Here is a 22,985-nt window from a genome sequence, read left to right as displayed (position 1 = left end):
GCGCCATGCTTTGTTGTGTTTTCTTCTCCTCCTTACTGAAGAGACACATAACCACAAAGAAAACACACACACCAACTGCGTCCCCCCTGGGCACTGGGGGTTTGTCCCCCTAACGTCCCCGGATGAGGATGAGCAATGCTGTTACAGTAAATCGTCAAAGTCCAAGATTAGGGTCTAGGTTACATATTTTGACAATGACTCCTTCAAGGATTAAAGGAGGCCATACTGGGGAAAACAGGAAGCATAATCACAGCCCAATGCACACTGGGTACCGTTATCTCTCCAGGTGCACTGAAAGACTGTATTTCACATCTAAAAAGGCACCGGAAAGAATGTCATAGACGATCGGAGGACTACGGTCCCTAAGCACATCGGGGAACTTCCATTCCATTGTCCAAATAACTCCATTATGTTTCATGTATACCAAACATGTAATGAAGAAAAAAAGAGCTCAGTGGGTAGATTATCGCACTAACACTGCAAGAGTTAAGAGGTTCCCTCAGGGGCCACCCGTGCAAAAAAATGTATGCACTCATGGTACTGTAAGGGGCTTTGGATGAAAGCGTCTTACAGTACAAAATGGCAGATGGTGTATGTTACGTATTGTATCGCACTCAAAATGTTCACGAGGTCGTACATTTGTAGCATTACCTACTGTGATATTCTATTCACTATAGGTAAGTATAGTGATAATACTCAGGAGCGTGTTCTTTAGGCACCAGGTTATCGGCAAGACGAAGTACCCATAATCACAGTAAAGAAGGCCCTTAAAGTCGAGATGAAACGGCATTTCGAGAGTATCTAACTTCCGTATCGTGACGTATTTCCGAGTGAAACAGGAAAGACAGGCGGGACATAACGTTGGGAGGAATTTGATTTGAACGTTGAAAAGTGGGTGTGTCATAACACCCGAAGACACACCGAAGTACCATGCTGTTGCTAGCTAGCTAACTAATGAATCTTAGCCTCTTAGCTCTGTGCGCTAAAAGTTGAAGATTGATTGATGGGTGGATGTCATGATATTATTGGTTGAAATTAGTTACGGGCATGCTTACGTAAGCACACGGCATATTTTGTTTTACAGGAAGAAAACATGATTGAATTTTGATATAAGAATACAATGAAATTGATTTTTGGTATTTTTTTTGGCATATATTGTTAAATAGGTGCACAGTATGACCGGGGATGTGATCTAAAAGGGTTAAAAAGGCATTTTTCATTTCATCTCGTCTTTAAGGGTACTGTCACTTCCCCCCCCCCCCCCCCCAATGGTTACCAATGCATGTGGACTGACTGAAAAGCTTAAGTAGTGTACATACATAAGAACATAAAAACAGAAGAAAACAAGAGACCGCTAACTAGCTTCATAGTTACCACAAGAATTGGCATAGCAACCCATAAAGTCTGGCTAGCCATGTTTTACGGGAAGAATCAGCCGTCGGAACGCATGTTTGACCAGTCGGACCGCTTAGATGAAACCCATCGTATAAATCAAGCGTGAGATTGGTGTCGTCTCTTACCTCCCCATCGATGTACTTCTCCAGGCAGATGGCGCAGTCTGAAGTGGAGCTGCTGCTCAGCGAATCAGATGCCCCACAGCTGCTCTCACGCTGACCCTTGACCTTGGCCTTGAACTTGCGTGTCTCCATCTTTTCCAGGGCCTGGATGGCCATTCTGTTCATAGAGCTCTGTGGTGGGGAGGAAGAGAGAAGAGGAGGAGAGTCAGTCGGAGTATCTGCAGGTTTCAGAAAGCCACATTTAAGACTTTTTATGACCTTTTTAATGCTACCTAGAATTGAATTTAAGACGAATGCAAAAACAAAATGAAATACCAAAAAGCTGGCAAAACAGACAATTTCAGACTGAACATAGCTAATGAAAGTTCTGAAACTATAAATGGGCAGTATAAGAAAAAAGAACAAAAGAAACAAAACCAATTAATTGTTAAGGGACATGGAGTCCAGTTGTGTTCAGTAAAGCAGATCCAATAAAAAAAAGTCTATTTTATTGTAATAATAACCCTGTTGTAAATTCATCTAAGGCTGGATAGCGAAAAAATAAGACATCTAATAACTGCATGTAAGACCTTTCAAGACTTTTTAAGGCCTTAAATTAGATGATTTAAGACTTTTTAAGGACCTGTGGATACTCTGGGTCAGAGAGAGGGCAATGAATTGGGGCTTTGGCATGCGAACAAATGCATTTTCACCCTCCATTCTCATCACAGGGATTAGTAGGAAAAGGCCCAAGAAACATGAAACATGAGGACCGTGGAGTCAGTGTTTTCAAGGTGACATAATTAAACTGGAGTCTTGTGTGTGGGCAGTTGTGGTAACACTTTGATAACAAAACCCTTGAGGAATCATTCAACAAACCCAAAATGAATGTCCTCAATTTGTCCCAGATGTAGTCAGTGCACGGAAAATTGCGTCCATGGTCTAATGCTGAATTTAATCCGATGGCTACAATATATTTGCTCCAAAGACATTCTACTAACCACAGTTAGTAAAACTGTTGAAATGTGGTGCAGGCTGAACAAACAGCACATTGCAGAAAGGAAGAGGGTTGTTACGTGTGACAATTTGCCCCTGGTGTGAGCTGTTCTCCTAATTAACCACCAAAGGAAGTCATCACGACCAAGTCATCCGCCGCTGTGACACACACACACACACACACCCATACACCCACACACAGAAACATGCAGTCAGACACGCAAACACACACGCAGACGCACACACAGGTGCGCTGGCAGGATTACACCTGTCTTTGGGGGATCCCGCTACAGGTGTTCTGCTTTGTCATGACATCTCGGTGCGTTGGGCTCCAGCAGCCAACCTCTCATCAGCGTTAATTAAATGCTAATCCTGATTCATGCACCGGACGTAAGCCTCCGCTGAGAGCTTTGTGTCAACACACGAGAGGAATCAATCAGCGCCAGAGCTACTGTGACTCTGTCGCCTGACTCAACGCCTGCAACTCCCAGTGAAGTAGTGCTGCTGGGAAAAAACAAGGCACGGCATTGTGTTTGCTTGTGTGTGAGAGCGATTCGATTTCTGCATATATACAGTATATAAACGGGTGTGTTTCGTGTACGAGTCAAGCATGTGCAAGTTTAGTCCTATGTGCTTCAAACTGGGAGAAGCATATAAATAAGTTCCCTGCTCCTCCACCCTTCTATTCAAGTGTGTGCTTGTGTGTGTGTGTGTGTGTGTGTGTGTGTGTGTGTGTGTGTGTGTATGCAGGTAGACACTAACCTGGCTTCTCCTTTGCTTGAGCTTGATCTTGATGAGCAGAATGAGGCAAACCAGCGACACGACCACGAAGAAAGCCAGGAAGATGCCCATGTCAAAATATTCCGTGGGCTGCTGTGGGAAACAAAAATCTGTCAAATAATCTTCACATGTAGCTGGTGCGTGAGTCATAGTAAACAGTTATTACACTTGAAAATGGTTGAGTTTCTCATTTCCATTTCATTGGAAGTTTAGGATATCGGATCATGATAGTTCTGTGTATTTACCCAGCAGACTAGAACGCTCAGCGCTTTGACTCTTATTCACTCTAGATTATGAGAATTATGAAGATAAAAATTTGACTTTCTCATGTAATTTGGTGTTGATGTCTAGAATGGATATGTCTGATTATTCATGTAAGGCAATCCAGTTTCACCTTAGTCAGAAATTGGCCCAATAAAATATAAATCACTATGAAAATGATCTAATTTCATCTATTTATCAAGGTTAACACATCAAGATCAAAGATCTCTTATACAAATGAGATCTGACCACACCTGCAGCATCACACTGAGTTCCAGACAGAAAAACAACAACAAAAATACTGCAACAGGTAAAAGATGATCTCAGAAAAAGCGAGAAGAAGAGAACAGCAGTGAGGGGCAGACTAAGTAGAAGACTTAGTTAAAGCAGTGACATTTTCCGATAAGTTAATCCCCCACAGTCCGAACAACTGCTGTGAACTCACTGAGAGCGGCCAGTTCCTTAAAGTATCAGTCAGGAAAAATCTTCACTTATCAGGCAGCTCTTTCTCTCGGGCTTTCATTATGTCAAGCTATTTGACCTCAAAGTGTGCTGGTCCCTTATCAAATATTCCAAGCAAACAAACAGCTCTTTGAATGGGTGATATTAATCTCTCGCAGTGCAGCGCAAAAGTCCTCGGCCTCGGGGCGGTGGAGAGAGAGAAGAAAGGAAAGAGTCAGATTTCCTCGGCTGGAATTTTCGTTGTTCTTCATATCTGTAAAACTCTCAGCGCCGTTAAGAGTTCGGGTCTCGCGAGCACGTTTGCCTCGCGTTCATGTTCCTCACTTGTGCCTCGTGTGTGTGTAAGTGGTTTCGGTGTGGTTTTGGTATGAGATCTTACCCTCGGTGGTCTGTGTTGTATCCTTGCACGGGCCACTTTCTGCTTGTTGACTATGTTCATCAACTTCACAGCGTCATTCCCCTTCACGTACACCACCGGCCGCTTCAGGGGATCCTCCGCAACCTGATTGAGCTGAGAGAAGAGACAGAGAGACACAGCGTGAGAGAGAGACAGATACACGACACCCGACGTACCGAAACATAACATCATCTTGTAGGATTAGACCCGAAATATTGCTTTGCAGATAAAAATACTGGATATTGCACGGTCATGTTGTCCACTCCCTGACCACAGCCACAGATTTTCTTTGAACATTTTATTTGCTCATTTAATTGTTCAAAAACCCTTTCATTTGTCTGCGTTTCATGTTTCTAGTGTCTCATGATGGTCTAGATGCTGTTTCAGAGGCTTTTCCACCCTGACAAGAAGAAAATTCTGGGGGAAACACTGAATCCTTATGCTTTTTTTTGGGATGAAAATGGTCAAATGTAAAGACACCGGATATCAACACAAAATATTGGCTATCAGGAGCTTTCAAAAACCCGTATCAGTTGAACCCTAATCATTTGGTCAAAATGACACGGGTCTACAGCATTGTAAACAATCCCCTTATGGATGAGAAGTGTATGAATATCATAAAGCCCAAGACATGAACTCTTTCATTCCCCCACTGGGAAAAATGACCTATAGGCTGGAGACATGGAAACTGCGGTCACACTCTGCCAGAGGGAGCAGGAAGAAATAGTCAATGAATAGTACGTTCTGGCTTTGGAGCCAGTTGACATACTCCTTTACTCCTCCTCTCTCTCTGTTCTCCTCTCTAGTCTGCTGCTGGAATCTGTAATTTGAAAAGCCCAAGGGAAATACCGGGGATATTCACATTTCTATTTCTTCTGCTGTCGTCATGTTCCCCAGTGAAATATGCTCTGGCTTAAAAAGTATAGATGTTGAAACTTTTGATCTCCCGCTCGATTCCGTTGCGCTGTTCCCTCTCTGAGAAATGACTCCACCAAGACTCTCGCTTGGCCTTTGAAAAAAAAACGACGCACCGTGAAAGTATACCCATCAATCCTATCATAATACACCAAAGAAGCACATAAGTCTATCGCTCTCGAAGGAAAGTTAATCACAAACTTAACTTTTCCCCCCCTGACCAAAACCCCAAAGTGTTTCAGCCACATATCTTCCATCCAAGACAAAAAAAAAAAAAAAAAAAAAAAAAGGAGGTCAAGTACATTAACTTCATAAAGCTTCTCTCCTAATTTCGGCCCGGGGACCTTAATTCTCCCTAAGCTCCTCCTCCCTGCCCCTCGGCCTTGTGGGTGCTGTCTCTGCCGATCGGGCCGCTCAGACTGGAAAAGCCTCTCGGGGGAATTTAACACAGCCGCCCGGCGCTGCCTTTCATGTGGTCCCCGCGCAATCCCTTTTATCTCTTAGCTACGCGCTTTACGACCCAGCGGCAGAGAAGAAGAGGAAAGGAGGGGGGGGGGGGACCTGCAAGTCCAGGCCTGGCGTGGCGAGGATGAATACCACAGGAGAATTCTTGCGACAAAGCCGCTCAGACGAGCAACTCATGTATTATACCTCTCAACAACAAAGACACAGGAGCCAGCCACAGTGGGAGAAAGACGGGGGAGAGAGACTGAGGCAAAGAATGTGTGAGTGAGTAAGAAAGAGAGAGAGAGAGAGAGAGAGAGAGACAGAGGAGAGTTGGCTTTAACGTTGTGTATACCGCATGTGTGTGTCCGCACTTCTGTGTGTGTGATGTACAGTATATGTGTGTGTGTGTTTTCACAAACGTGCGCTCAGAGACGGATCCGTGGATCATTTCTGGACTCGGGGGATGAGGTAATGTGTGTTAGCGCTCACTACCTGTGCAATTATGAGCTCAACAGAGCACGGTCATGGTCTAGTGAAAGCTGAACTTGGATATCCATTTTCAGTGTCTCACAGCACAGCGTACCACTCACTGAACACAAGGTAGACTCAAAGCCCCAGAGTGGCTGAATGAGCCAGGCTGATCCACATGCTTTTGAACAGAACTAAAGATAGAAAGATCATTGTTTGTACAAACAGCGCACACCGCCCGTCAGAAGGGCAGGGCATGTTTCTCAGCTTTATTTGCAAAGTGAAAAGCAGAGCTCCTTTTTACAGACGGACCGAGACAGATTAGACGTGAGCGTGTGAATGCCTGGGTAATTTTAGGTGTGTACAAACCTGGTCGATGGCGTCCGGATTTTCTGATACGTCAAAGATGACGGCTGTAGCTCCCCTCTGCACCGCTCTCTTCGCCTGCAAACAGAGCACAAAGTAATCATTAAATATACTGAACACCACTGAAAACAACAGCCCAATCAGCGTATCATCAGGTTAAAACAGATTTCACAACTGCAATATCCAAGCTTAGGTTTTTCACATTCAAATTAAGGCCACTAGAGGGAGTTCTCTGACTAAGCAAAACCCCAGAACATTTAAAATGAGCCATGAGAGAGAGAGAGAGAGAATGAGAGAGAGACAAGATAGACAGACGGAAAACCAAAAGGCGAGAAGAAGTAAACAAGCCATTGATAACATTGGCTAGAGTGAGCACATGTGGTCTATCTCTCCATCTCTGTCGAGTTTTCATGATGTCATGGCAAGTACATCTGCATCGCATTACGCTAATAGTATGATAGCAGCTCACACACTTGTATCTCTGTCACAGCTTGGTGCCGTAACCAAGGACTAATGCAAGCAGGGAACTCTTGAGTATTCACATGGAAGCTGAATTTGAACTGAATTCCAGTGTTCGCACTCAGGAAAGTTCAGTAAAGTTATCAAGGATTTCCAACTGCTAAAAATGGCAGTTTCTTTCATCTACGGGGAGAGAAAGTCACGGTACAGAGGTCTTTTGAAGGCTTCTGCTAAAGGCAAAAGATAAAGGAAATGCTTGGATCTGCAGAACCCCTAGTATCTCCTCGCAGAATCCAAATTGGCTTCCCCTCGTCGGAAAAAAAAAAAGTTCCTTTATCTTAACTCCTACTTTCCCCGACAACCCGTTCTCACCCCGCTTGATTCATGGTGCCCTATTTAGACAACGTTTTGATGTCTGCACTACATGATCTAAAAGAGCGCGGCTGGGATCATATCCTGGTATTATCAAGTGCCCTTGGGTTCTCGCCAACACTCTTCATAACTGGAGGGAAGGGGGGGTGGGGTGGGGTGAAGATCAAAGTGACAATGTACAGTGCTGTGACTCTGCTGCGGAGTGGCTGGAGAGTGTCACAGCTCCAGTCTACAGGCACTTACAGAGGACAGAGAGAGAGAGAGAGAGAGGGAGAGAGGGAGAGGGAGAGGGAGAGAGAGAGAGAGGAAGAAGTGGTATGTGCGGGGGAGGCGCAACTGCTCTTTTCGCAACCCATCGTGTTGAATTCAGAGGTGGCACCACTCAACAATGTGTGGTTGTGTGTTGTACTGAGCAATTGTTTTTTTCACCCCCTGTTCTGACTGCATGTTTTGCCCAAAGAACGAAAAGGGGGAAGAAATGCATGTATGATGAGTCTTAGTCTTAGTTAATGATTGAAATTCAGCTGTGGACAGCAAGTATTTGGACACCTAGCTGAACCGCAAAGTTTGGTGTCAACTTTGACCGGTATTGTAGCCATCCGTTGTTTAATCTATGGCCCAAGGTGAATAAAAGGTTTAGGATCATACTAGGAGAAACCAAAAAGGCCCAGAGAACCAGTGGGATTTGTGTTCTCCAGAATCAATAACCGTTCTCACTATGAATATCTCCTCCACATCAAATACAGAGTTGATGCAAGCAAAGCCAACAGCAGGCTTCCTGTAGAAGGCACTATGCTGAAGAATGCTGGGATTTTTTTTTTTTTTTTTTTTTTTTAGCAGCTCAGTATGAACTACCAACACAATAAAGGCTTTTAATGTTTTACCTAGGAGAGTTTCCTTGGCACTTTTCCCCCCTGTTCTCATTTCTCTGTTTCCCTGCCAGAGAGCAACTTCTTTTGCCTGAGTACCCTCAGTAGTGTTTGTCCTGTTTTTTTCTTACTGAGGCAGACTAAGTGGGATTGATCGCCTCCGTGCTTGTTTATCTGCAGACCGGGCAGACCGGGCAGACCGGGCAGGCCAGGCCAGGTCAAGCTGGCTGGCCTCCATGCACATTCCCCTCCATGTTGGCCAGGAAAGGTGTCGCGAGGTGCAGCAGGTGGAAGAGCGGGCCAGCCTGGGTCTTCTTCACTACCCTTATCTCACATTACTGCTGCACAGGCAAGTTAAAACAGGGCAAGGAAAGGACCAAACGAGCAAAAGCCATTTGATATATGGACTGGCAAATGTAACACTCTCTATGAATCAGCTTCAAGAAAGTGTAAATGATTGAGGGCATATATGAGCTACTTCACAGTTTGGTTTCCCCATGGAAAGCCTACAGTGTACGTAAGGTCTCATCCAGAGACAAGATGTTTACGAATTTGACTTTCATAGCTCGACAAAGGCTATAATTAACCCTGCAAACCGATTTGATCTTTTCCAGTTGTTAATGAAAGCCTTATCAAACGCTGAAACATTAAAAAACGGCCATGCGGCATCAATAAAAGCCCTTCCAACTTTTCCCTTTCGTCCTGCCCGTTTTACATAAGCTAACATCGCTCTTTCTTTCTCTCTCACTTTTGTACTTGGAAGTTCAAAAGCGGGGAGAGTGAAATCTCGCTCAGCTTTTCCCTCTCACCCAGTTTTCTCTCAGCTCCACATCGCCAGGCTCCAGCCCCCATTTAATTCAGCGCAAGTCTGCTCCTTTGATGTTAGCTCTCCCAGTTAATAATTAATAGCTCTTGGTAAGACGCTTTGAGAAGAAAGAGATCTCCCTGCTAAAGAATCTCCACTCGGGCAGGCCTGCGCTGCAGTGCAGGGACTTGCCTGACGACAACAAAAATGCACCCACAGGCAAACTGGCTCTCTTAAAAACGTGACACATCCTCTCTCCAACTCCCTGAAAAAAAAATACAACCTCGGACACTAAAGGACGGATAAATACTTCTTCCATTGTGACGATTTTGATCTAAAATGTTCCTTGTCGGGACTTTGTTATAACGCTACAAAGTTCACAATAAACTGCACACTTCAGTGTTAGAAAGTGGAAAGAGAAGGTGCTGAGTGGAAATACTGTTTACTTCACTGATTCAAAACAGCTATAGAATTTCAAGTGGCTCTGCTCCCGCGTAAGAAGATATTGTGCGTGTGTAATGTGAGACAGACAGCGTCCGGTCATCCACTGCAAACTTTTCAAAAAAAAGAAGAATGATGTGTGCTGCCAATATAAGCTTTCATTCAGATAAGTCTCATGAAGATTTAAGTGGATTTCAAGAGACCTGGGTCTGTTCATCAGGCTTCTCAGGGTGAAGTCGCTGTAGGGCGTCTTTCTGACCATCTCAGTCATGATTAGAGATGAGATCAGGACAACACACACACACACACACACACACACACACACACACACACACACACACACACACACATCTGAGTTCATGCTTGCTGCACTAATATGTCACTATGTCTCAGAATTTGAGAGGAATTTTTCAGAAAATTCAAATTTTGCTCCCGTTTCAGGCATCAGAGTGTGTACAGAATGGTCTGGCGAGTCGCAGTTTGAAAGATTTTGTGTGACAATACACCAAGTGAGTTCTAGCTACAATCTTCAAGAATAACGGGGCCAAGGCAGGTAAACAGGAACCTCCATTAAAAGTGAATAGGAGTTGTGTGTCCAAACCTTCCTCCCCTTTAAATCCTGGAAGAAGATCAACACTGCTAATATCTTTTTAAAGGGCGAAAGGTGATCAACGCTCGCACTCTGAGGGCTTGATCAGTCCCATCCATGAGACAGACATGACCAAACTCTCAACTTGAGCTGTCTGCCTCTCGGGGGCCCGTGCACAGGTACTGCGCAATACTGCCGGCTCAACAAACCTCCCCGCTGGCTTGGAGGCATGAGAATTAGGGTACAATCTTCCTGAGTGGACAGCAACCACAGCAGAAAAGTACTGAGGAGCCAGTCTAGACGCGAGAGGACACAGAGGAAAATGAAAGCTATGTTTAGCATCCCTAAGTAAGTCTGCCAGCTTGTAAGATTGGAGGGAGAGAAAATTTCACTCGTCTGGAAAGAGAATTTTCTCAGCATAGCGCTCGCTCAGACATTCACATGGGTGGGTGGGTGGGGGGGGTGCGGGGTGGGGGTGGGGGGTGGGGGGGGGGCTACTTCAGAGTGATCTCGGAGGCTCAATTATTGATTCACATGCGCGCAAACATGGACACTCACATATTAACACCCCAGCACACACAATAAGGTGCATGTATACTGACGTACAAACACACACACACCTGGATTACACCTGCAGCATGTGGCTCAAGCAAGCTTTCACTAGTTCTTCTCTACCATGTCTACATCACTCCCTCTTGCTTTCCTACTTTCTTCTCCTCTGCTTCCCTCCCTTCTTTTTTTTTTTTTTTTGCTCCTCCCGCTTTCCTTTCCCTCTCTCTCTCTCTCTCTCCGCACTGCTATAATTAAGGCAATTAAGTCTTCAGAAGACTCTCCTCTGCTATTATGCTGTAATTTCATGTTGCCTCCTGGCTTTACGGTTTATTAAAAGATAAAGGCATACTTTTCTCCCATGGATTTTCTTATATGTGGTCGCCGTTTTTCCCTCCTCTCTCCTTCTCAGAGCATGCGTGTGTGCCAAGACATTATTTACATTCAGCTAAAATAAAATCAAAGTTTTCACCGTGGCTGTGTGTCATCTGATCGAAAGCCATGGGCACTCCAGCGAAGGAAATGAAACTATGTTCGAAACGCCTCTTCCAGGGAAGTCTGCAGGCTGATCATTTTGTCCAGCAAATACTCTACTTATGTGCATTGCAGTTAGTGCAGAAGTCTGCTGTATCTCCTTGATATTTCTATTACAATGGGATTTATCCATGTCCTGTGTTCTGCATGGGGCCTATGCATCACGTAGCCAAAGTTCGTGTCAGCAGCAGTGAAGACAACAGAGTTTTCCAAGGATGCACACATGGCACACTACCCAACATCATCTTTCTGGTCCCCAAACATTTTATGTGACACTTTATTTGACACGGCCGACTGACAGACTGGCAATGACTGTCATGCTGTTTACGGATGCTTGACATAATCATATTGGTCGTACATGTAAACAACAGGCTTGACACTACTGCCATGCTGGATCTGCTGTCTACAGCGTCCAGTCAGCTGCAAAATAAGGACTTCCCGGTTCCCACAGACACATAAACACTATCCTGAAAGCATTTACAAGGGCATAACGTGAACTCAAATGGCCTTGTTGGGTTTAATCCTGCCAGTAACTTCTTTTCATGAATCCCTTTCCGCTCATATTTAAGGTTCTGACTCACGGCCATGAAATTCCAACCCTGAATTGTTGACTAGAAAGAGGTTAAAAAAAAAAAAACATGCTCAGACGATGGACTGTGTCTTCCCTGGAGTTTACTGTCACTGTTCAATTTTTCTTTTTCCCCCCAAACTTTTGAACTCTCCCATTTCACTGTTTAATATTAATTTGGTTACCGTTGAGCCCCTGTGGCTTGAGCCTTTTACAGGAGTCCTGGGATGTCTGTGGTACTATTTCAAAGTATTTTTCGAGGTGCATAAAAAAAAATGTTTACGGAGCAGATAAAAATCCACTTGCGTGTCACGCTGCCGGCGGACAGGGGCTGAAAACCTCCTCGAGCTCCTCTCCATTCGGCCGCCTTCATATAAACGGGTAGTTTACCCAATGTAAATATACAGGGGAAAGAATCACTTGAAGCACTCAGTGAGCTCAGTGACAGACATTAATATCAAACTGCAGATAAGAGGTTAGGTCAGGAAGTGAACACGGACCTGTTTATCGAGTGTCTCCAAGTAGGGCCGCTGATCTAAGACCAGTTTTGCCAGATGAAATTTGTCAGATGAGATGACCACCTTGACCCAATCAGTTCCGGTTTAAAAAAAAATAAATTGTGGAGCTATGCTTTGCTGCAGCATGCAGAGAGCTTGAACTGGAGTTTGATCGGCAAAGCGGGACACAGTCTTTCCACAGCAAAAGGCCACGGTTCTCCCATTCAATTTGCAAAGCATAGACCGTTCCTGTGAGAAGTGGTGCAGCGCGTCCATCTGACTACAATCAGACAAAGACTATTGCCAAATTGTTTGTAATTTGCAAGGACAAACTGAATGAAAAAAAAGACGCCCTTGACATCTCTCTTTGCAGCATATTCTGAATGAAAATGGTGCTTAAGTGTTAGAAAGAGTTCCAGCCTCGAGCCGAACTGCTAAGACCTGTTCTGAACTAGGTGCCCCATATGCGCGCCCCTGCACACACACACACACACACCCACACCCACACACCTTTATGGCCTCTGTTAAGTAGTGCAGAATTAATAGTGTGTAATTCCCAGCTAGGCCCACAGGTTGACACTGCGGCACAGTGTCTCTCAATGCAGGCACACAGAGGGGTTTGTGGGTAAACTGCACACCAGTCCAAGCTCCGGAGAGAGAGAAAGAGAGAGAGAGAGAGAGAGAGATAGAGAGAGGAGGGGAGGGGAGGTGACCTCACCATGAGACAAAGACGAGGCCCGCCCCAGGTAGGCTGCTCTCCGACCCTGCCACTGTGCTGTACATCGTGTACGTGACCATCTAGCGTGCGCACCACACACTGCTGCGGTGTGCCATGCCAATCCACCACAGAGCTGCATCTCCCTGAGGGGGAAATCGGTTCCCATGGGTGTAGTCTCCTTCCACGGGTTTAACTCCCCATACAGGAAAATGTGTTACAGAAGTCAAAAAAAAAAAAAAAAAAAGGTGACAACTCCATAGACTTGACCTCCTTTGAAGGGAGTGATGCGTTTCACCTACTGGCCACCTACATGGTGTGAAAAGCTTTCTTTAAGGCGGTAATGTCAGCTTTGGAGAAAGCAGCAGAACTCTCTGGGGACACGGAGCAGGGAGAGGCACAGCACAACAGAGCAGGAGCCGCAGGTCTTCCACAGGGAGGCGTCTACCTTCAGCTCACCTTCTCTTTAATGATTCAAATCTCTGGATCTCTCCCAATATTTCTTACATGCCTATCCATATTCTTCACTTTCCCTCACTGATCATCCTCTTCCTCTTGTCCCCCCCCCCCCCCACCCCCACTGTCTGTCTCTGCCTCAGCGCACAATGTGGGGTGGCCATTCAACCACCATTGCATAACCAGAATTATACAATTGAATTGTGCTACCAAAATGTGTGTGTGTGTGTGTGTGTGTGTGTGAGTGTGAGAGTGAGAGAGAGAGAGAGAGAGAGGGGGCACCTCTGAGGAGGCCTGCCAGTGAGACTTGGCAAAAAGCCGGCCCCATTAAAGAGAGAGAGAGAGAGAGAGAGAGAGAGAGAGAGAGAGAGAGAGAGAGAGAGAGAGAGAGAGAGAGAGAGAGAGAGAGAGAGAGAGAGTGTGTTGGGGAGCACTCTCACTTTCTCATCATAAACCCATACATACTCCCCCCCCCCCCCCCACACACACACACACGTAAGCATGCATACTGTACCGTAGTAAATCCTGACCCTGACCTTGACTGGAAACCTCCGTAAAAACAAGAGCCTAAACACTCAGTTGATATCATTTATCAATGTCATTATCAATGGCATATTTCTCCAAGTGCTAACACAGATGTGGGAGCTAAAGTGGCACAAAATATGAAAAATGCAAGCCAAATGCTATTTTATTCTACAAATTAGACTTACTGCGGTCTAATGTGCAGATCTTTTTTTTTTTTATTAAAGTACTGTTTTACCAATGGTCTCCATGCATGTTTTTATGTATCTCATTAAGAAGCACTTAATTCATGATAAGCTGCATCCAGACCGGTGCAGGTTCCCTAACTGGGGCTGAGTAGTAATAGCCTAAAGTCGGCCCGCACCAGTTTAGACTGTGCAGTCAGTAATAAGGATGTTCATGAAGAGGCCTGATCACTGATCTGTTATTCAGGCCTGTTCTTGACTGTGTGCAACATCAATCAATGTTATCAAACTGAGAGATTCATTTTGGTGTGGGGCGTAACTTGTATCTCGGCATCTTGGTGGAAAACGCTATCTTTTGAATTGATAATGTCAAATAGCATAATGTAAACAGTCTGTGCTTGCCGGGTTCAGGATGACTCATTTGCCGACTCCAAGATTAAAACCCCCGGACCCTTCCAAGAGAGCTAAAGCACCGGCGTGGCTGCCTGAGAAACTTGTACATATTGTATCTCTGTATACTGCGGCTCTATATGCAGTGTTACAGACCAACAGACTGACCCTATCAACTGACAGAGTGACTTGCACTAGCTGCTGGTTGCAGCTGTAATGGAAGGACAAGTTCAGCTACTCTTTGAGGCTGATGGATACTCCAAAAACATTGCATTGGTACAGAAAAGCCAGCATGCTTTGGCAGAAAGCCTTCATCAGGATTACACAACAAAGACAAAGGATCTGAAGCACAGAAATATTGTCCTTTTATTATGTAACCATGAAGGAGGCTTTCCAAGGAAACGCATTGGTTTTTCTATACTAATAAAGAGGTTTTTTTAGAGCATGCATCGACCTCCAAGCTGCATTTGTTCTTCCTTTCTGCCTTTTTCTGCTTCATACACCTTGGTTATAAGGAGAGGTAGCAACACTGTTCTTTCTTATGTGTTAAGATATGTTCAAGTATGATAAATGATGGATTAGGTCCATCCACTGGACTCCGTCTTCATACTGAACATTATGATACCATCTCTCTCCACCTCCGTCTCTCTGTACTTGCTTGTTGTGCACCACAGGCACCTCTTCCTGTCTCTCTCTATGTGGTTTGACATCTTGTGACTTCAAGTGCATGCACACAGGCACACATGAAGACAGATGCGTACACACACAGACACATAAACACACTCACTCACTCAGCCGCTAATCAAGCAGCCCTTTAGTCTCGTCTCCTCCTGCTGCCCACTGCTCTGCCCTGCCGAGACCAAATACTGAAACACTGGGGCCGGAGGAACGGACAACCGCTAATTAAATTTCCTCCACTTTTCCTCTCCGGCCCTCCCATTTTGTTTTCTTACCGGTTTTGGGCTCTGGCTCTTTGTGATTCACAGGAAAATAAACAAGCTTTCCGGTCGGAGACAAGAATACCGCATTTTTAAGTGCCCCCCCTCCCCCTCCCCCTCCCCCCCCCCCCCTCCATCTAGTGTCGAAACAGGAGTTGTTCGGATGAAAGAAATGGAAATTCTTGGTCAGATACTGTTCCATGGAAATGGTTTTGGTGGGTAATGGAAGTAATAACGGGCAGTTATCCCAGTGGAGATTTCTGCTATATGTTGATTAGCGATGTCCATACCCGTTACATGCAAGTGTGGAAACTATTAAAGCAGCAAATCACTACAGAGCGAAACGCGTAGTTCGCTCCTTTTTGTTTTTAATGTAATTTGTTAATAAAATAGTGTCAATCCTAATATCCTGGTGTGCGCTGGAATATTGATTTTTTGGTTTACAGCAAATCACTACATTAATTAATTTGATTTCTGTCCAGTGGACTGTCTGTCAAAAAGCCCCAGATCTGCTTGGTCCTTGACGCTTTCCCCGTGAATATTAACCTACTCTAGAAATAGTTTTAAATTTAGTGCAAAGAAATCCACAATAACACACAGTCAAGAAGAACTATTAAGATGCCCGTGTGCTTTATTGAGTCTCTAGATGTGAGGTAGCAGGTAACAGGGGGGGTTAAAAAAAAAAGAGAAGAAGAAAAAAATCATGAATTTTGATATTACATTTTTTGGCTCTGAGCTCTCAAAGGAACACCCGTGCTTATGTGGATAGTGAACATTCAGGATTACCATATGCATCACAAGATGAGGGCTGCCAGACGAAGAGGAGATGGAGAGGGAAGGAAGAGAATAAAGTGAAAACTAGCTTAGCACTAGTTACATGCTTGCCAGCTGTGAGCGTCCTGGCAAGTAATGGAACCAGTGATTTTCTCATGGATACAGACACCACCTCTAGTCTTTTAGCAGCAAAACTTATTGAGACCACAAAGGGTTTAGAGTAGAAAGATGTTATAAGTCATTCGATTACAGTCTTGGACACAAGATTAATAGCTTGGACAGGTTTACGTTTGAGTAGTTTGAGATTGTTTTGAATAGCATAGCATTACATAGACTATTTTATTTAAAATTCTGTGCTATGTTCTTAATATTATACTTGAAGTATGTATTTTCTTCTCTTTGAGGCTTTCGTGATGAAGATGTAATGTCCTATTTTGACGTATCAATCGTTTGTCTAGGTGAGGAGTTATTGACTGTATGCATTGATTGTAGTTGTGTGGTGTGGTAGTCCATTCAGTTTTTGTAGGATGGGGGCCAGCTTATCACAATGTTGTGTTTGATGAGGAAGGCTACAGTAACTTTTGTACACTGGCAAGGTCATGGAGAGTGGTTATTTTAATTTTTCAGTTTCAGTTCTATTCCTATATTGCAAGAACAGATGTCCATCATATCAGTTTGTTATTTTGCAAGCAACTAGTATAATAATTATAGTTGGTTTTGAGTTACTGTGTTGAAGTTGGCCAAAATAAAGATTAGCGTAGGATCGCAGGTTTAATGTAGTGTTAAGTATTGCTGAAGTTTAGGCATGGCAATTGAAATTAGCAATTTTCAATAAAAGTAATTTTCAATTAAGATGGTTAGTTTTATGTGTTGAGTTATAGTTTTGAATGATTATTAGGGACTGCATTTAAACACTGTTAGGCAATGTTGTTCTTAAGAGTGACCTCAACACGAGGGCCATGAGCTAACTCATAAAGGTTACCTCAAGTGGCATTTCAGACATGCACAGTTCAACAAGGACCTAATAAAAATCCTACAGTCACATAGCGACGTTAGGAGATCTAGAGGGATCTAGATGCAGATTCTTAAGCATAAAAAGGCCATCATGCCATCAGGCCTCAACAGTTGTGTAGCGTTAGTATGTAGCATGAACTGTATGTAGTTATTGCAAAGTGGTAATTCAATGGGTGGGGTTGAGGTGTTTCACTAAAAGGCTACTACTCTCTCCTCCCCCCAGTCTGACTGCCATCATACAGTACTTCTCTAATCTCTCTCTGCCTTGAAGCTGCTTCAGGAGACCATGTCCCTGCTTGCATGAGAGAAAGGTTGCTGTTGTTGCCTCTCTCTCGTAACGCTCGATCCTGCCGCTGGTGGAGGAGTGCTGCTGCTGCCTGCCGCTTCTCTCCCTGGGCAAACAAGGCAGAGCAGGTCAGGACTCGGCCCTCCCCCCCCCCTCAGCCTCCACTCTTACTGTACATCGTTCTCCTGCCTTGCAGCCTTTCTACCGGTGGGCCCACAGGACGCCAAGTTAACCTGTGGTTGTCTATTTCTGTGGTCAAACATGTAGAGGAAACTGCTGAGAAGGAGCAGTGTGGATGAATGGGCTGAGTGGGAACACAGTGTGCATGTATGGAAGGAGGAACTTGCTTCAAACTGAACAGTATTCCTTTAATGAGCTCTATCATTGTCCAAATCCACAGGATAGACAGACTTTGCCTCTTGATGATTCTTTGAGCTGGATGAAAATGGAGCAACACTAGCAGTCTAAGCTAAGGTGGCTAATGTAGTTTAAGGGGAATTAAGTACTTCGATTGAATTGACTCTCTCACCTCACCTGCCCCCTTGAGCTACGGTGGCTTGTAATTGACACAGAGTCAAATTGTCACAATAGAAACAAGTAAGCTAGCTAATTAGAGCAGAGATCTGACAGAAAGAAGTGAAGAGGTAATATATCACGATGCAAAATACTGTAATAATAATAATACTGCTTTTTCCATTTGCTTTTTTGGCTTGAGAACAAAATGTACGTGATGCCGATTGCTCGCACCTCCATTGTTCAGCGATGGGCGGGGAGCTTTTGTTCCAAAACCGTCCCGAAAGTGAGTTTTGAAAGCCAGAAATCTCTGCACATTGCGAGGTAATTGGTGAGTCTATCAAACCCTTGCAGATATATTATGGTCATTTTGTGCTATGGGGCAGCAGAAATCCTACTTCTTGCCCCTTTTATTGCCCTGCGTATTCTTGACTAAACAGCTACATGATATTTATAAGCCCAGTAGCTCTAGGATTGCACACTGGAAGCAGAAGAAGGTGTGTATGTGAGTATCTGGGTACATGAGAGAAAGATACAAGATCCAGCGTAGCTTCATAGAGGGAAAACAGGATCAGGACACTGAAGAAATTGAGATCACTTGTTGGGAGTAGGCAGGGTAACATAGATGCTCTTATCATAGGTAGACATCTAAACTGCTAGCTAGGCCTGTATTCACCAACCAGAGATAGGCCTCCTGTGAACCGGTGGCTGAGTTCATCTCTTTAATAAAAGAAGTCAGATAGCAACTACCTTTCCTTTTGTTGTGTCACGATAAAGATACCATCAAAACAGGCGACATCCGCGGCTGTAAATAGGACTTGAACAAAGCTTGGCAGCGAGATGATGCAATATCTAAGTGGGTTTACCTCATTCAGCTGGGACAATATAACACCTCATTGTTGTCTGTTATCTCAATAGGGAATTCCTGTCTTACATCTTTGGTCATCAGATTGGTAAACAATCATGTTCAAAACTACCAGTTCATAACTGAGTAACATTTAACCATGGGCTATAGGCCATAATTCACGTGTCCTTCATGACGTTTGATGTAATATCTGATGGCAAAGTATGATTCCAAAACAAAAGAACGGACAAAGATCCTGGAAGTTTACTTGCCAGCTGAGGACGCATCGGACGGTGACTTGGCCGAAGAGAACGAATGGGAAGCCCCAAGATTCACTGTGAGAACGACGCATCAGCCGGTTAAAACAGATGAGAAAATGAACAGATGTGCATCTTAATGGATGGCAGGCGACGTCAAGCACACAGTCCATCTCAAACTGTAAGGAAGTCCCCCCCCCCCCCCCCCACCCCAATTCCACTTCCCTTCATTTGAGAGCCACACCCACTCCAGCCTCATGAATGAACTCCAGTGAGCGTGCCTCCCTCCCTTTCCTCCCCCTCCTCCTCTTACTCATCTCCCTTAAGAAAAATGACAATAACTGGATGTAACTTAGATCTAGCTGTCCCCCCCCGCCCCCCCCAGCCACCATCATCATCATCATCATCGTCGTCATCCTCCTCTTCCTCCCTCCCCTGACTTCTCATCTTAACTCCTGGGCTCGAGTAAACAACGCCCAAGACTCTCCCAGTTACTGCCAGGTGCATTCAAGTTATCCGCCCCCTTCCTATCTCCATTTCTCTCTCTCTCTCTCTCTCTCTCTCTCTGTCTCTCTCTCTCTTCTTCCATTAGCTCAGCGTCTCAGGGCATGGGGAGCTTGAATGTCACCCTCACACTCTCTCTCTCTCACACACACACACACACACACACTCAAGGATGCACACTCAAACACACACCCCTTCTTCTCCGTCTCTCTTTCCTGGGCCCAACCTTGGCTCCCTGGCGCAGCATAAAAGCAAGTTTAAACCACAAGAGGAGGATGCCATTTTCACCCCCACCCCCCCCCCCAAGTGGAGGAATCATCTGTAGCAGGGAGAGGCATCAGATTAGCTGTGGAGGGACCAGGGGGGCGCCTCAGTTTCCAGCCTCTGTGCCAGGCGTGGGCCCTAGCCTTAAAGACAACATGGCCCTGACATACACAGCAGGGCACAAGACACAAGGAATCTCACATGTGAGAACAGACACACACACAGAGCAACAGGCTTAGGAGATGGAGAGAGAAAAGACAGGGAGAAAAGACAGGGCTTTGGTAGACGTGGGTGGATGTCTGATCCTATCTCTTCTTCTGAGATTTACTTTTTCCACGGCTCGTCTTTTGATCCGACGCCGCCCCTTTTTTTTTCTGGGCGCTGCTTGACAGGCAGCGGAGCTTTAGCTGTGGCTGGCTGCTGCTGAGAAGGAATAACTGCAGCTCAGTCAATAGCGCACGTTAAGAAAACACCACATCAATCTGTTCCTTAAGAGTTGACTTTCAAATAACAACTCTGAGTAACAACGCAAAATCAATGTGAGGGTGCAGAAAAATAATAAGGAACAACTCCTCAGCTCCCTTCCATTTCCCCTCCTCTCTCCTTTTCTCCCCTCGCTCTCTCTCTCTCTCCCCTCCATCTCTCTCTCATCTTAAGTCCCCAGGGCTCCTTTCTTCTCTCTTTAAATAGGGGCCCAAGCTGTGAAGTCTAATAATGGTCATTTGGCCTCCCATTGAAAGCTGGGTAATTCGGCCCAGGGACGGCTCACTTTGAGCCACATGACACAAGGAGCTTCCCAGTGACCATGGAAACCAGCGCAGTGGGATCCCGGGCGCCTCCAAGCGCCGTGAAACGCTGTGAAGCGGTGATTTAGGAGGAGGACTTGGGGAGGGGGGCTTGGGGATCGAAGCAGGAAGGTGGTTGAGGGTTCCTACACACCCAGAGAGAGAGAGAGGGAGAGAGAGAGGGAGGGAGAGAGAGAGAGGGAGAGAGAGAGAGAGAGGGAGGGAGAGAGAGAGAGGGAGGGAGAGAGAGAGGCCCCTGCCTGGTCGCAGTGAAAACCTCTCCCGACACCCCGCCAGGAAGAGCGGCCAAGATAATATCAGCAAGTTGAGGCGTACACAAACATGAAAGGAGAGCCCAAGAGGCAGGCCCCCGAGTGCTCCGCGCTCTTCACAAGCTTTTTTCTCCCCTTTTTTCTTCTCTCCCACCGCTCCTCCTCTCTTTTTCAATTTCTCTTTCTTTCTCTCGCTATCCCTCCCTCCCCACTGCTGTGTTTGGAAGTGTTTGTGCGGTGTGTTTGGGGCAAGGGGCAGGCGGAGAGGAAGCTAAAGAGTTAGCTTGTGCGTTTTAGCCGTTAACATGGCTCACTGGCTGTGTTTGTTTCAGTTATCAGTCCAAAGCAGGGTAAGAAATTTACTTTTCTCACAGAGCATTTTTCACCCTGTTAATCTGATTTTTTTCTATTGAACTTGAAATAATACATTTCCATTGCATACTGGCACATAAACACTTCCCATTTCCCCCCTCTGTCCCCAACAAGTCCATCTTCCACCCCTCGATTGCTGAGCTTTTTATGATAATGGCTGTTTTATATTTTGTTGATGATATTCTTCTACTGCTGGCTGCATGGTGCCAACATTTTCTACTGCTTCAGGCTGCAGACTCAGTTGTTTTCTGATCAAATAAACAGTCAATGTTTGTTGCCCAGAATGCGCTGGAGAGAATCGCCCAGTCATAGTCTCCATGAATCACCTATGGTGGCTCACAAGGGACAGTAGTCGCATTCACATGTGAATGGAAGGATTGCCCAAAAAAAGTTGTGAATACAATCGCAAATGTGTTGACGTACTTGTTGAGAATGATTCTTGGGGTGCAGTTTTAATTATCTGTGAGTTCTTAAAATCCTAAAATCTTTTAAATTCTGTGGTAAAAATGTGTGCCCTTGCAATATTTGCTGGAACCTATGAATTTGACAAAACAATATCTTACAATCGCAGAATAGCACATTCCTAGAAGGAATCTCTGCTTAGTGGAAGTGGACTGTTCAGAAGTGCCAGAGAAGTTTAGGAAGTTACTGCAACATTTGCCTCCACTATACTTCTTACAACAGCTGTCAATGTTGGCTGCTCTGATTTAGCAGCCCGAAATTGACTTTCAATTCCCTGTGCCCAAGCGGTATCCACTGAAAGGGAGTGAGCCCTATCATTTTTGGTGAAGAACGAGCAAGAAAATTGCCCTATCAATATCCTTCTTACATCTTTTTGGTTCCACTAGCAAAAGCCTTCTTTCTCCAGTGGCAGTTAACACTTGAATAAAAAAAAAAAAAGCTTCAGTCGTATCGAATAAAAGCCTTCACTGTAAATCAATCTCTATTGTGGCTTTGCCGCAATTTAGCAAAACACCGGGGAGACAGCAGAGTGTAAAAATACAGCAATTTTCTTTATGCTGTCGAGGCTCTCTGCTTCACTGCCGTCTTTGCAGTGATGGAGAGAAAGAGAAGCGGGAATGGAAAGGAGTGAGAGCTGAAGAGTGACATAGTGAGTCATACAGAGTTCCGCATCAAAACACAAGCTAATCTGCCAGGCCTCTAGTTCTTCCTATCCAGACTGATAAACCCCATGAGCTAATGCACACACACGCACGCACACACACACACCCTGATCAACCAGTATTCCTATTCACAAACATAAAAGAAGTGGTTTGAAAAGGAGGCCAAAATGCAGCCGGTAAAACCCAACATCGTACCTGCTTTACAACAGGCCCTGCGGCATGACACCTCACTGGCATGGCCTTGACCCGGGGACGACCTCCAACACACACCTGAGTGTGTAGGAACAGCTAACCTGGCCGCAGGCTCGGGGCCAGTCGCCCTCAACATCACACTCATCTGTCTGCTGCCATCTCTCTCTCTCTCTCTCTCTCTTATGTAGGCCTCTCTCTCCTTCAGACACACACACACCATCCTTCTAGCCCTCGTCTACTGTCTCCCTGTCTATCTCCCTCTCATTGCATTCCACTCCAAACACACACACACACACACACACACACA

General features: G+C 45.1%; 1 protein-coding gene across 2 annotated transcripts in view; it reads right to left on the bottom strand.

Annotated features, from left to right (window-relative positions):
• The window catches only part of znrf3 (zinc and ring finger 3), a 70,115-nt gene that overhangs the window by 5,051 nt on the left and 42,079 nt on the right, over window positions 1-22,985 (bottom strand). The window contains exons 3-6 of one of the 2 annotated variants that reach the window (XM_071897700.2): window positions 6,592-6,666; window positions 4,375-4,506; window positions 3,255-3,365; window positions 1,521-1,688 (exon numbers count right to left, since the gene is read on the bottom strand). In XM_071897700.2, coding sequence (XP_071753801.1) covers window positions 1,521-1,688; window positions 3,255-3,365; window positions 4,375-4,506; window positions 6,592-6,666 — 486 coding nt within the window. The remainder of the gene's footprint in view (window positions 1-1,520; window positions 1,689-3,254; window positions 3,366-4,374; window positions 4,507-6,591; window positions 6,667-22,985) is intronic. The other variant, XM_071897699.2, reaches the window with a different exon arrangement.

Source organism: Centroberyx gerrardi, chromosome 8, assembly GCF_048128805.1.
Source record: "Centroberyx gerrardi isolate f3 chromosome 8, fCenGer3.hap1.cur.20231027, whole genome shotgun sequence".
Taxonomy (NCBI): domain Eukaryota; kingdom Metazoa; phylum Chordata; class Actinopteri; order Beryciformes; family Berycidae; genus Centroberyx; species Centroberyx gerrardi.
This window is presented reverse-complemented; position numbering and strand designations above follow the sequence as displayed.